The 15,180-nt window shown below is 40.4% G+C and overlaps 1 protein-coding gene across 4 annotated transcripts in view; it reads left to right on the top strand.

The window, feature by feature from the left end:
* The window catches only part of cog1 (component of oligomeric golgi complex 1), a 70,058-nt gene extending 55,877 nt beyond the window's left edge, over positions 1-14,181 (top strand). For 2 of the 4 annotated variants that reach the window (XM_088330387.1, XM_088330190.1), the window contains 7 exons: positions 1,788-1,934; positions 2,023-2,181; positions 2,260-2,384; positions 2,467-2,575; positions 6,628-6,737; positions 8,523-8,604; positions 12,882-14,181. In XM_088330387.1, coding sequence (XP_088186513.1) covers positions 1,788-1,934; positions 2,023-2,181; positions 2,260-2,384; positions 2,467-2,575; positions 6,628-6,737; positions 8,523-8,604; positions 12,882-13,019 — 870 coding nt within the window. In that variant the 3' untranslated portion in view covers positions 13,020-14,181. The remainder of the gene's footprint in view (positions 1-1,787; positions 1,935-2,022; positions 2,182-2,259; positions 2,385-2,466; positions 2,576-6,627; positions 6,738-8,522; positions 8,605-12,881) is intronic. The other 2 variants (XR_015849923.1, XM_088330303.1) reach the window with 2 other exon arrangements.
* Positions 14,182-15,180: the final 999 nt, after the last annotated feature.

Genomic DNA, 15,180 nt, shown 5'->3' with positions numbered 1-15,180 from the left:
CCAATCCTGGACAACCTCATTTACCGCTCTCAAATCATGCACCAATCTGTATTTAGATTTGCCCGATTTGAGAACTGGAAAAATCGGAGAGTTGCATGGACTTGGCATCTCAATTGGTACTCCAGCCTTGAGCAGTCCGTCGATCGTCTTCTGTATTCCCACTTCCGCTTCTGGCTTCAGCAGATATTGTGGTCGAAATGGCAACTTCGTTCCCCGTTACAATTTTATTTCAGCTGGATTTGCTGATTTTACCAATCCAACATCGGTGTCGTGGTTGACCACACCTCCTTCGGAACATGTTTCAGCATTTCTTGTCTCAATACGTTCTCTTGTTTTTCTTCATCTTGAACAGCTTGTGTCGCCTCTGGTATGGTAATCACCCAAGGTTTCGCATCCATTTTCACTTCACACGGTATTCTCACCATACCTCCTTCGTCTGAGATCGTCATTTCCGAATCCTCAGTTTCAATCCATCTCACGCTCTATGCTGCTTTCACCATGGGACCTAGGTCTTTAGATCTGAATCCTTTGCTGACAACTAATGCAATATGTGGTTCTGATTCCGGCACTCTGAACCACTGCGAGGTGAAGTCGTTTGGTTTGATGTTTAGAGCTGCACCCTGACGGCCAATCAGGAACCAGTCAGCCCAAACTTCTACTGTAGTGTAGAACTCAAATGTTGGAGAAAATGTAGGCTCGAGAATCTATTAATTCTTCTCGCATGCGTTCAAAGAAATGCAAGGATGCCGGCGTCATGAGAGGGATGTTCTTTATTGCATCGTCCCAAAGAACTCAAAGAACTTTAGAGATAACAAAGCTTTTATAGCTTCAAGTGATAAAACCCGAGAGTGGGCCCGGTCCTGCGAGAGGACTTGCGTATCATCTTCGGAATTGTTTTTCTCTTAAGGAAGGTGTTGTCGTATCCTTATTTGGAAATGTTTTCGCCTCAGTTTGCTCAGAGAGTCTTGGCAGGTCCCATGCTCTTTTAAGGAAACTTAATTGTCTGCCAAGACTTTTAGAAAGTCTGATGTCAACATGACTTTTCTCCACCACAATGGGTCATTGGGATTTTCTAAGAAATTTGGATTTCTAACTGGGAGGATGCTCAAGTGGTTACGTGAGGCTATTTCAACCCTAATAACACAATAATGTCACAGTAACAACATGGTAATAACGTGATGACTTAGTTTGAAAATGAAAGTGGTAGCCCTCAAAGGAGCTGTATGGAATTTGGAACGTTGTTACTCCCTGCAACCATCTCTTGGATTGAAGTAATGATGCAGCCTTTGGGACGCTCGATTAAACTCTTCTTTTTTCATCTTTCTTTGGGTTTGGGTTGCAATTTGGACTTAACTTGAGGCAGGCCTTTTCTTACTTCCACTTACTATTTTATCATGCTCTTCTGCCAAAAAAGCATAACGTCACTCTCCGGCACGCCTCCAGCCTCCATTTCTCAAACCTAAAAGTAAGCTAAGTAGATAGGCATGGTGGAAAGGAATCACAAGGATTCTTTAAACCCACTTTGGCATTGTTAAAACATACTTAATATGGAAAATATTTAACTTTGAACTTTTTACAAATGCTTCAGACGAGATACCCCACCTTTAAGGTAGTTTTTGACAATAAAATAGCTCTTAGCCTCAAAAGGTACTGTGACCCCTGGATTAGATTAACAATAATATTTTTGTGTTTTATATTTTAAAATTTAGGTTGAATGTTAACACTTGCTCCTATGATTTTTTTTATTGTGAAGTTTGTAATCGAATGCTGTTCTAATAACTTTATAGAGGTTGTTAGAGAATTTTCGAACAGCTCTTCATGCCAATACGGCTGGTGATATCTTGACATATTCAACAAGCTGGGAAGACTTTGAGATTCAAGAGGAAACGGAATCAGGGAGCAGCGTAATGTCCAAAGTTTGTCTTCCTGTTCAGGTAGGCTGTTCTGTTAGCCTTCTTTGAAGGTTCAGCACATTTAAAATGTTTAAAGTAGGTTGACATTCCTTTATTATGTCTTCTGCAGCCATCTTTGTTTGTCCACTCGCTGCTCTTTGACTTGTGTGTGGAGGTGAACAGGGTGGGCGGCCATGCCCTGCCCCAGCTCACACTGCAGGACCTTGTAGGAGCTTGCCTCGATCATGTCTTGCAGCATTACCAAAGCCTCATACAGCAGACACCAGAGGTAACTCACCACCGACTTCCCAAAATTAATATTCTGGAACGAGAAGCAGCATTCATGTTGAAGGAGGCACTCTTTCAGAAAGGCGCATTTCCGATGACTCAAAACAGAGCGTTGCAACTGATGTTTGACCTTCGCTATCTTAACGCAACTTTGTCTGCCAATATGAAAGAAGGCAAGAACTCCAAATCCCATCAAGACCACAGGTTACAACATATATGATTTACATTACACCGACAAGTAAGTATTTAGAACAATTTTTAAAAAAAAAAACATTTTGGCTTTTAGGATGCAGGAGGTCTGCAATTGGCTTGAGAGTCACATTGACCCCTTTGACCTGGATGTGTTCACGGAACCGCTGAATGCAAACCTCAGTCGGCTGTTTCAAAGGACGTCGGTACTGTACTTAAACATAAGCAAATATTTACTCAATCAATCAAAATGTATTTATCAAACTCTTTTAAGGCAAAGTATTGCAACTCAAAGTGCTGTATAAAAACATTGAGTGAACAATCAGAAAATAACAAACCCCCCCCTTTTTTTTTTCATCTCGCCCAAAATCCCAGAACACCAAATTCACAGATACAACTGTTCCAAGGGAATAATACAATGAAAAAAAAGAAAATAAATAAATACATTTATGGCAAGGCCCATGATTATCATGTCAGGAAAGGGAAATGAGTGAGGCTCAGCCACACTGAAAATCCTTCAGATGATGGCTGCAGGATTTTCAGCCAATTTACTCTACTCTCTCAGTGTGGACGTCCCCCTCAATGAGGAAATACTGATATAAATAAAAAACTGGACAACTTAAACATAAAAATGTAAAATACAGTGGAACATCGGTTTTCAACCATAATCCGTTCCAGAACCCTGTTCGAAAACCGATTTGTTTGATCACCTAAATCATTTTTCCCATTAAAAATAATGTAAATAGTTTTAATCCCTTCCAACACCCTGGATGTTTACCTTGACTGTTTAACGTTTTCATAAAGCTAACCCAGGCTAATCGTACGTTTGCATTATCGTAATCTTCCGTACGAAGGATTACGCTAACATGAACGTGTAAAAATAAAAAAAAAACAGGTCGTTTACAAGTCATTTAGCACCCGGGTCTCCACAACAAGTGGTGAGCGGTTCATTGGAAAGGGGGCTCCGTTCCAACACCCTGAATTTTTGGCTCAGTTCCAACACCCTGAATGTTTACCTCGAATCATAACGCTAACCCAGGCTAATCGTACGTTCGCGTTATCGTAATCTTATGTACGAAAGATTACGCTAACACGAACGTGTAAAAATAAAAAAAGGATAAAGAAAATAATTATGAATAGGATTTCTTACCCTTGTGGTGGTCAGCAGAAGGCCCAGGTGGGCGGTGGGGTATTCCCTAGCAAGACCAGACACTCGCACACCTCCTTCATATTTTGCTATTATTTATTTCTCAAATGAAATAGTTGTACGCACTACTTTTCTTTTTTCACCTGTAGCAACTTTGCTGCTTGCACAGACTTTCTTCGGAGGCATAATTAGGGGCTAAAACACTTCGTACACCTATATTAAAAGCGAAAGCAAAACGAACAAAGCACGTCTGCACGTGATAACAGTTGGTCACCAGGGGTGGGGGGCGATCTACACCCAAACGCCGCTCAGCATCGCACCCTAGCATACGCACTAGCGCATTACCGGCGTTCGAACTCAGATTTTTTGACCGAACAGCGAAGCAAGAAGTTCTCTAAATTTGTGGTCGGACACTGATTTGTTCAAACTGAGAGGCATTCGAAAACCGAGGTTCCACTGTATATTGTAATACTTATTCCAGTAAAAGTTTATCAAACCAAATGATTAGTTAAAAGCCTCCTCTTATGGATATCAAGGGTACCCCTAGGCCTGATGTCCCCTGGCAGACCTTTGCGGAGTTTATTTTTTTTGGTGGATTTGGTTCAAATATTTTTTGTGTAAACAAATAAATACTGGATGACTAATTCTGTCAGAAAATAGTACAGTGACCCCTTTTGCCCAAAATGAGGAGCTCACGTGTTTTTTGGCTCAGTTTTGGAAAAAATCATTTTTTACACAGACTTCTTCAAAATACAGTTTGAACACATTTTGAAATTAATTAATACATCTTAGTTCATAATACAGGGTTATTATGGGCGCTTGAAATTTTGACTTTTAAATGAAATGTTTGTAAATGATTAAAATGGTTGCAGATTTCTCAACAAATCTGCTTAAAAATGCTCTCTGTTGGCTTGGCTTTGCCATTGCATTTCTTTTTCCCCTCATGATTGACAGCAGCTGGCATTAGTTTGTATGACATCGTCCAATGAATCGTTATTGCCCCCTGCGGGTCGCGCAAAAGTCGACAGGTACATACTACATCTAAGAAAGGGCACCGTGAATGTGTATTAGTGCAAGAGTTATATAGATCATTTATTTATTCTTAAAAAATGAGGTAGAGCTTCCCAGTGGTAAAGTGTAATGGGAGGTACTTCCTGAAACTGTAAATGTAAGCTACGTATACTAAATACTCAATTTTCACCCAACACCTATTTGGGGAGATATTTGTCTCAAAAATATTTACACACGCATCGTTCAGATCTGCAAATAATTTTGCGAGTTACAAAAGACTTAAAAAACATGTCTTGATGAATGCGCATGCAGGTTAAAAAATTGCATCTGTAAATTGCGGTTATCAAATTCAAGACTTGTAGATATAATTGTGGCTCTACAAAATACATGATTCACAACAAATTTCTTCTTATTATGGAAATTTCTTCTTATTATGGAAATTGGAAAACTGGCCCCTTTAAAGTGGTAAAGTGTAATGGGAGGTACTTCCTGAAACTGTAAATGTAAGCTACGTATACTAAATACTCAATTTTCACCCAACACCTATTTGGGGAGATATTTGTCTTAAAAATATTTACACACGCATCGTTCAGATCCGCAAATAATTTTGCGAGTTACAAAGACTTAAAAAACATGTCTTGATGAATGCGCATGCAGGTTAAAAAATTGCATCTGTAAATTGCGGTTATCAAATTCAAGACTTGTAGATATAATTGTGGCTCTACAAAATACATGATTCACAACAAATTTCTTCTTATTATGAAAATTTCTTCTTATTATGGAAATTGGAAAACTGGCCCCTTTAAAGTGGTAAAGTGTAATGGGAGGTACTTCCTGAAACTGTAAATGTAAGCTACGTATACTAAATACTCAATTTTCACCCAACACCTATTTGGGGAGATATTTGTCTTAAAAATATTTACACACGCATCGTTCAGATCCGCAAATAATTTTGCGAGTTACAAAGACTTAAAAAACATGTCTTGATGAATGCGCATGCAGGTTAAAAAATTGCATCTGTAAATTGCGGTTATCAAATTCAAGACTTGTAGATATAATTGTGGCTCTACAAAATACATGATTCACAACAAATTTCTTTTATTATAGAAATTGGAAAACTGGCCCCTTTAAAGTACCTAAAGAGTGCTTGAATTTGGCCATGAAAAAGCTATACGAACCCTGATAATACAAAACCTCATTCGTTTTATTATTCAGTGCCATGTCTTTCGTTGCATACAATCTTTTACAATATTGAAATTAATAACAATATAGACTATTCTATTTCATTCTAACATTTGTCCCAGAGGATTACAAAATGTGGAAAAAGAGCTCAAAGTGGCATGGTTTGCCAGGAAAAAGGCTAGAATTGATGTCAAGTAATGTGGTCAACCAGCTCGGTAGTCTAGATGGTAGGGTGCCTGCTCCAAGACTGGGAGGTCGCTGCTTCAAGCCTTGGCCGAGTCATACCTAAGACTTACAACATTGGTACTCATTGCTTCCCTGCTTGGCGCTCGGCATTAAGGGTTAGAATTGGGGGGTTTGGTCACCTAATGACAAGAATGGCTGCGCCCTGTTTGGCTGCGGCTGCATCGGCTCGCTATTTTTTTTTACATACCAGCTCGGTAGCCTAGATGGTAGGGCGCCCGCTCCGAGACTGGGAGGTCGCTGGTTTAAGCCTCGGTCGAGTCATACCTACAACAACATTGGTACTTACAACATTGGTACTCATTGCCTCCCTGCTTGGCTTTAGGTGTTGGAATTGGGGGGTTTGGTCCCTTAATGACTCCCAACACAGCAGTTGGGTCTAAAATGGCGGCGCCCTGTTTTGCTGCGGCTGCATCGGCTCGCTACAGTTTAACTGTACGGGTCAGGTGTATCGACATTTCGTTCTGTGTGCATGGTTACAAAGAATTACAAAAAAAGTAAATTCTAATTTTTAAATTAATTCTTCATCAGTTAAAATGAAAGGAACAAAATATCACAAGAAACACTGTACCATGTTTATTCTAGATTGAACTACAAAAATAAGTCCTTCCCTAATCCCTTGCCAATTTTACCTTTCTGACCTTAAATGATATGTCTGCAAATGTTTGATTCCAGGTGATCTATGGACAAGTGACTGGTTCAGAGAAGCAGTTTGCCACACGTAGCAGCAACACAAACACTCAAGAGACGTATAACATCCTTCCCTTGGCCAACACTCAAGTCAGGTTAGTCATGTAAAAAGGATCATACTTAAAGTTTTTTTTTTTTTTTCAAATTTATTGCTCTCTATCACAGCTTCGCCCTGCACATCAAAATACATAAACTTGTTAAGTGCCCTAACGTACAAATACCCTTTCAGGAGCATTCTCCTTGATAGCCAACATGTAAAAGAGGGAGCGCGCGGTGAGGGAATGTGCGGTGAGGGGAACATGTGGGGAGGAAGCGCGCGGGGAGAGAGACGAGACGAGGCGGCGAGACGAGGCGGCGAGACAAGGTGGCGAGACAAGGTGGCGAGACAAGGTGGCGAGACAGTGGTAGCGCGAGATGGCGGTAACGCAAAAAAGTGACAGTGCAAGAGAAAGTGTATGATTGTGAGTATGTAGTCTGTACTTCCCTTTCAGATTCAACCAGCTCAGTAGCCTAGATGGTAGTGTGCCCGCTTTGAGACTGGGAGGTCGCTGGTTCGCGCCTCGGCCGAGACATACCTAATTGGTATAATGGCGGCGCCCTCTGTTGGCTGCGGCTGCATCGACTCGCTACAACGGGTCAGGTGTATCGACATTTCGTTCTGTGTACATTGTTACAAAGAATGACAATACAAAGGAAATTATTATTAATTATTATATACTTTATTGTCATTCTAGTACACGTGTATACAGAACGAAATGTCGATACATCTGACCCGCGCAGTTTCCTTGAATGTACAGATATAAATAAAAAGTTGTATTGAGTTGGAGTATTGAAGTACTAATAATATACTAAATAATTATGGCTATGTATAGTATTATACAGTAGTGCAAAGAGTGGAAGAGTAGCAGCTAACCAGATGTGCAAAATGGGCAGTCAGGTAAAGAAGTCACTGTACAGTAACAATAACACTGTAGTACGGAGAACAGATGTGCAAAGGAGTGGCAAGGTATAAAGAACTCCTAGTAGTGCAAAAAAACAAAACATCCTCCAGTACAGGCGCTGCTTTGCCCTCTTAACCAGTGATGCAGTGTTCACGGACCAGGTGAGTTTGTTTGTGATGTGCACCCCTAGGAAATTGATGCTGCTGACAACCTCCACAGCCTTGTTGTTGATGAAAAGTGGGGCATGGTTGGGCTGGTTTTTCCTGAAGTCGACAATGATCTCCTTAGTTTTGTCAACATTCAGGACCAGGCTGTTGTCTCTGCACCAGCCCACCAATTGCTCCACCTCCTCTCTGTAGGCCAGGTTGTCGTCGTCCCTGATGAGGCCCACTACTGTTGTGTCGTCCGCAAACTTCACGATGTGGTTTGTGGCTGACCTAGGGACGCAGTCGTGTGTCATCAGGGTGAACAGCAGGGGGCTCAGGACACAGCCTTGGGGGAGCCCGTGCTGAGGGTGATGACATCGGAGATGTTCCGACCAATCCGCACTGACTGGGGTCTGTCAGTGAGGAAGTCCAGCAGCCAGTTCCGCAGGGGGGTGTTGAAGCCCAGGAGTCTCAGCTTGTGACTTTGAGACTCTTAGTGATTAAGGGCCAAACAAACAAACTTGATGAATGAAAGATGAGGGTTGAAGCTTTCTTCTGAAGTGTCCTAAAGAACTACAGAGCAAACATTTCTGTAGGCCTTCAAAATTATGTTAAAATGCCAAAAATTGGCTGCCCCCGTGCGCTTCCCATTTGAGAGAAACGTCTGGCACTTGATGAGTTATATGGTTGTTGTACATTTTCATTATCTTAAAATCTGAATCAACAACAAGAGATTCAAAAATAAAAAACACATCAGTCTCTTCATTGTATCTGTTGGTTTTGTCCTGCTCAGGTTTGGGTTGTTGCCCCTCAGCATGTTTGATACGCGCACATCAAAGTCAACAAGAAAATGCTCCATTGAACCAAACCAGTTGGTGAGTGAGGCCTCCTCTTCTCAGTTATGGTTTGCATCAGGGATGGGTAAACTATGGCCCACGGGCTTTTTCATCAAGCCCACCAAACAAAAATAGTCAAAATATAATGACAATATATTTACATTTAATAAAGTACTACTGATAAAAACGTTTTTTCGGTGCCAACGTTATCCCCATTGTCCCTTTCTGAGTCTACAAAAAAAATATTCGACAAAAACACTACAAAATTATAACAAAAGTAAATATCAGATTTACTGCCTATAAACGGGGACTTATTGGCCCAATCCCATTCCTCTCACTTGGCGAGAACCCTCCAGTGAGGTCCCTCTATAGCGAAGTGTCCTCGGTGAGTGGAGTACAAAGTGATGATTGTCCCCTAAGAAATTGGACGAGACTTGCAAGGTTCCACCCCAGTCCAGTAGATGGCTGTAATACGATTTGGCTGTAGACTTCAGTGACGTATTGGTCTACGTCACATGTAAACAACTCGAGTCTCAACCTGTGGTGTGGCAGTTGGAGAGTTCGTGCAACGTTAAAAATGCCTGCTACAACTGTGTTTTTACCGATTGCCTGGAAGCTCATCACCTTTTCCGTGCCTTCAATCAACGGAGGAGAAATGTGCTGTACTGAAGACAGCTTCGGCGCTATGTAGCGCTGATTCATCTTTACAAGGTACGTACACTCATTAAAAAAAATGACCCGTTTGGTCAAATACAGTAAGGGTTAACATACAACGCAGGTTCACATAATACCCTATGTTTGTGTAGACATAAATGACAACCTTAATGCCATTTTATGACATATAGTAGGGGTCTTTAATGTGTGACATGATGAAAAGTAAACTAACACAAGAACAGTCCACCTGACCCTTAAGCTGACATAATATCATCACCAAACTTCCCTGTACGACCCAAACACATTAGTTCATAAGGAATTTAATTCAGAAGAGTTGTCATTGGATATAAAAAAGGTCATTTCAACATTTTTTCATGATGCTTACATCACAGTAAAAGCTGTCTTTTTCTTTTCTATGCCCACATTTATGTCTAAATTGTTTATGTCTATTGTGTTCCAGAGTGGCCGTCCCATAAGTGTGGACAGATTGGACAGGAATGTTCCCATCCTGTGCTTATGGTTCGATGTGGAGTCAGAACTCATTCAGGACTTAAGGTTGCGCAAGAAGGTCATGTGGGCCCTGCCAGATCTGCCTAAGAGGGAACAGGACCATGGCTGGAGGTCCTGATCTACGTGTACTGGCTGGCCCTTGGACTGTCCTACCGTGTGGTGTCACGGGTCTTCAGGGTTCCCAGGCCCACCGTACACAGAATTGTCCACAGTTAATATGGAATAAATTGCCCAAAAGCCATGTTTTTCTGGAAGTCAGACCCACATTTGCATCCTGTCCTTTTCTGCATTGGCGCCAACTGCCCTGGACTCTGATTGGCCCTCTGTCCCTGTTCGAACCCACTCCTTTCTGTCCCCGTTTGTTGGTCCGTCTGCGGGCCTCAGTTTTCGCTTGGCGGGCCTTTTTCGGCCCTGACTCCCATCTGTTTTTTGCTCCCGTCTGTACCCCGGCTGCGGGCCGTTTTTGGTCCTTTCAATAAACATCTTTATTTTGAGTAGTTTGGGGTTATTTGGACTTTTTGATCAGGAGTTAGCAGGGGGGGCATTTTGCAGTCATTTTACCTGCCAAAATCTGACTCTTTTTCTAAAATGGACCCTGTTTGAGATACTGACTTGTGACTTCTAGGGTAACCTTCTTGGACATAAATATGTCAGCACGGTGATTTTGAAGAGTTTCAGACGTTTCTCATAATATTAATATATATAACTATATATTAATATATATATATAATATATAACTAATAACTATTACTATTAATAATAATAGTAATAGTTATTAGTTAATTACTGGCGAAATACAGAGATGAAGAAAATGGGATATGAGGGAGACTGGAAATACTGCACTTCAAACTATGGCTAACTTGTTGTTATTGTGCTATTATCACATCAGAACTGTTATAAGTATTGTGTTTATTTTTATTGATATTATCACTGGTGCCGCAGTGACATTATGCGCATTATGACGTTGAGGGATGGGTATTGCGAAGATTAGTGTATAAAATATGTGATTATTGTAACTATTATAATTATTGATATCTGACCTATGTAATAAGTATATCCATGAGATTTTGTTGTATTAGACACAAGAGGAGCTATCTATAAAATGTATTTAATAGGGAAGATAAAGGGGTAGGAAAAATAAGCATCTGCTTCTGACTACCCCTTTTCGAACATGTTGTGTGACATTATTTCGTTGTTGACTCATTGTTTTTGTCCTGTTTTTATTTTTATGTTCGAAATAAAGTTTTCATTCATTCATTCATTCAATAGTTATAATAAAACACCGCGCAGGCACACGCTCACCGTAAATCCGCTAAACAACACAGCGCGCAATGAAAATGTCTAAATTTCAGGTAAAAATGCGCATTTAAAAAAAAACTATTACTTTGCCGTGCTCTCATTTGCCACTGGTTAACCCCTCTTGTGCCGCTGCTGGAACGCGTGTCATAGGTTGCCGACCCCTGGTCTCGATCAACAAATATATTTGCAAATTACTCATGTTCTAAAAATCAAATGCACACGCAAGATTAAAAATCGCATATGCAGATTCCAGATACTATTTGTGGCTGTGCAAAATACATGATTCACTACGGATTTTTTCTTTTAATGGTATTAAAGAAATTGAAGGGTTGGCTTTCAAAGTCCTTAAAAAGTTATTGAATTTGGTGTACAAATCCTTTATCCAAAACGCTACTCTTCTCGTTTCGTATCATCAGTGTCTTTTTCAAACCGCTGCAGTTTCCTTTAATCCACGAGGAATGATGACAAGCCATTGCAATTTTGACCATTTTTGTTTGGCGAGCCAGATGAAAAATTCCGAAGGGCCGCATGTTGCCCGAGTGCAGTAGTTTGCCCACCACTGCTTTAATGATTAAATGAGATAAATGTCGACGTCTCCTTGGGTAAGACACATAACCACTGATGCCTCCGATATCTAGGTAGGCGCTTTGCATGGCTGCCTTGGCAATGGGTGTGTGAGTGTGTGTATGAGTGTATAGAGAGTGTAAGTGCATAGTAAAGCGCTTTGGAGGTCCTTAGTGACTGGTTTAAGCGCGATAGAAATGCATTCCATTTTCCGTTCATTTGCCATTTGTTGCTCACATGTTGTCTCTGCAAGCCAAGTGCAGCTATGATGCATTTTGCAACAAATGGCTTAGTGGACTGCTTTTTAAAAGTGATTTCTCTTTCAACAGCAGGACTCATACGGATACTAGAAATCCTTGAATTATGCTTGAATTTTTATGTTGTGTTTTCAAGGTCACGTAAATGCTTGAATTTTAGGTGAAGTGCTTCAAAATGTTTGAAAGTGTTGGCATTTCCATGTTTCAATAGACCACGCAATAAATAAAGAGAAACACGCTTGCTCTGGTAGCTTGTAATTATGGCGTTGTCATGTGAAGTGTCACTGCCCACTGCAAAACAAATGGAATATAAATTATAATAATCACAGATCTACAAAACAAGATGAGAAGTCCAAAACAATTTAGCTTTTACACACTGAACAGATTTTGAGTGGAACAAAACACAAAATCCCTGAAATTTGAAAAAAATAAAATTAAAAAATACAAACAGTAACTCTTCAGTGCTATTAATAAATTATAAAATCGACACCAAAAAAAACACTACAATGCTATTATTATAACTAATTAAGACACAGATCATCTAAAACATGCAAAAGAAATATAAATTAAAATAAGTAAAAGAAAAAGCAAAAGCTCAGGAATCTCTTAGAAATGCATTCTGCTTCGGAGCGCTATCATTAAAATGAGTCTAAATTTGGCTCATTTTTCTGCTTTTTATACATACAGTACTTTTTTTGTCTTCCGTATTGAACTCAATTATTACTCAACACCTATAGAGCCCTTTCCATGTTTGTGACGGCGGGAACAACATATGTGCTAGCAGCAAGACAGCGACTTTATTTTAGTCATCTAAGAAGACAACAAACAAGTGTTTGATTTCTTACTTTGTAGTCACTGGAAAAAATGGGAAAATTAGCCTTAAAAGTGCTTGAGAAGTTCTTCAAATTTGCAAATGAAAAAGGTGTACAAACCCTGTTACTAAATCACAGCAATAGAATTTATTTTGTTGAGTTTGGTTTACATATCAAACAAGTACGTTGACAAATGAGATAACTTTTCTTTCTTTTGCAGCCTTCTTCGTCCTCCATCTCGGCAGACAGTCGAGAGAGCTTCCAGCCAGGCAACCTCTTCCGACAAATGGCGGAAGAGGAGGACACAAGCTCTCCATCTTTATTTAAACTCAGTTGGCTAGCCAGCATGACTAAATAACCTCTAGGTGGCCCTTATGCTATTGTTTTTGCTCAACTAAATATTGTTTTTTACAGACTATAAAGCGCTTCGGAGTACAAGTCGCACCAGCCACAAACTGCATAATTATTCCTTGTGGCATGCATTTTTTTTTGTGTGACAACACAATTTAGTGTACACAGGGTACCCGCAGATCCTTAAAATTTCTTAAAAGGCATTGAATTCATCCATCCATCCATTACCTTCCGCTTATCCGGGGTCGGGTCGCGGGGGCACCAACCTCAACAGGGAGGCCCAGACCTTAAGGTGTGACAATGTCACACTTCCTCCAGCTCATCCAACGGGATCCCAAGGCGTTCCCAGGCCAGCCTCGAGACATAATCCCTCCAGCATGTACTGAGTCGGCCCCGGGCCTCCTGCGTATGGGACAAGCCCGTAACACCTCCCGAGGGAGGTGTCCAGGAAGCATCCTTATCAGATGCCCGAGCCACCTCAACTTGCTCCTCTCATTGTGGAGGTGCAGTGGCTCTACACAGGCGGACTCAATGTCCCCCACCTCCCTTGAGACATGGGCAAAGTAATGCCTGAGTGTGAATTGAAACTCTTACTGACAGGATGTTCTGCTAGCCGTTCCCAACAGACCGTCACAACACGCCTGGGCGGACCGGCTTCTTCCCTCACCATCAGAGACAACTCACCACCAGGTGTTGATCAGTTGACTGCTCCGCCTCTCTTCACCCGAGTATCCAGAACATGCGGCCGCAAGTCCGATGAAACGACTGGCATTGGATTAATTATTCTAAAAATAAGGCCTCAATTAGCATTGACATGTCTCAAATCCAATTTTCGAAAGTCTTAAAAATGTGAACACATTAATTACCTTTATTTTTTTTTTAAATTAAAACGATTTAGTAAGATATATCAATTGTCTTTTATCATGACTTACTAATTTACTTTTGTGGCAACATCATGTGATGTGATTTCAGTCGGGCTTTCAGACAATACACATAGCAACTACGGACAGAGATGTTTACTTTGGACCATGAAAGTGTTAATTTAATGAGAAGTGGCTGTCTGGTTCGATGTGGAGTCAGAACTCATTCTTCGCAAATTGGGTAGAAGCTGTTTAGAGGTAATGTGTACGGAGCACGATGTTTTTTTTTTAAATAAATATTTGTGGGGGGTTTTTTGTTTTGTGTTTCATTTTTTTTTTTTTTTTTTATCTTCTTAGTCTTTAAGTTGATTTCATAGGAATTAAAAAGTCTTGGCTTTAACTTTCCTTAAGCTGTAGGAACCCTAGTGCATTATTTGAACATGAAATTAAAGTGTAACAACCCAGCCAGCTATCTATAAACATTTTTGGCGTTTCAACCACTCAAAATGTTCTGAGACAACAGACCTATACATACATATAGCTTTTCATTTATTTTTCCCATACCCCCCTTAGGACAGTACACGTTCTAAAGAAAACTATTTGAACTGTGTGTGTAATAATTTTATATATATATATATTATATATTTATTTATTTATTTTTTCCCGCACTATAAGGCGCACCGGGTTATAGGGCGCACCCCGAAAAAAATTGTTTTTGGTCCTATTGTTGACATAAATAAGACGCACCTGATTAGAAGGCGCTACAATGGGAACGTCGACAAAACAGTCAGATAGTTCAGTCAAACTTATTACCCCTTAACATTCCCAAAGCTTGCAAAGAAGCAAATACGTGTCATAGACACGTGCGGATGCGGTGTCCGTACGATGTCACTCAAATGCATCGTTCCATCATTCGGAAGGTTAAAGTCTTGGGATTCAAAAAATGCCAACCATTCCTTTTTTTCTATTTTATTTTTCGCTCGCAACTGCATATGACAATAAACACTTGGAATTGAGTTTGATTTAAAAATAGACACTCCATTCCATCCATTATCTGCACCGCTTATCACAGAAACATCAAGTTCAGTCTGAAACAAGATACAGGGACAATATAAAACCCGGAGTAGCTCACCGAAGTCGTTGTGTTCATAATAATGTGCAGGCAATGTCCTCTTATATCCGTGAGGGTAGTAAATCCAGGAGAATAAAATATTTACAAATACAGAATAGAAAAAAATGCTTTCTCTATCCCGTCAGCCACATGCTATACGCATACGTATTTTCGGCCAATTGCAGGCTTTGTTTCGC

The sequence above is a fragment of the Urocampus carinirostris genome, chromosome 1 (genome assembly GCF_059441175.1).
Source record: "Urocampus carinirostris isolate Australia breed hairy pipefish chromosome 1, RoL_Ucar_1.0, whole genome shotgun sequence".
Lineage (NCBI taxonomy): Eukaryota > Metazoa > Chordata > Actinopteri > Syngnathiformes > Syngnathidae > Urocampus > Urocampus carinirostris.
Note: the sequence above shows the minus strand (reverse complement) of the source record. Positions and strands in the feature narration are given on the sequence as shown.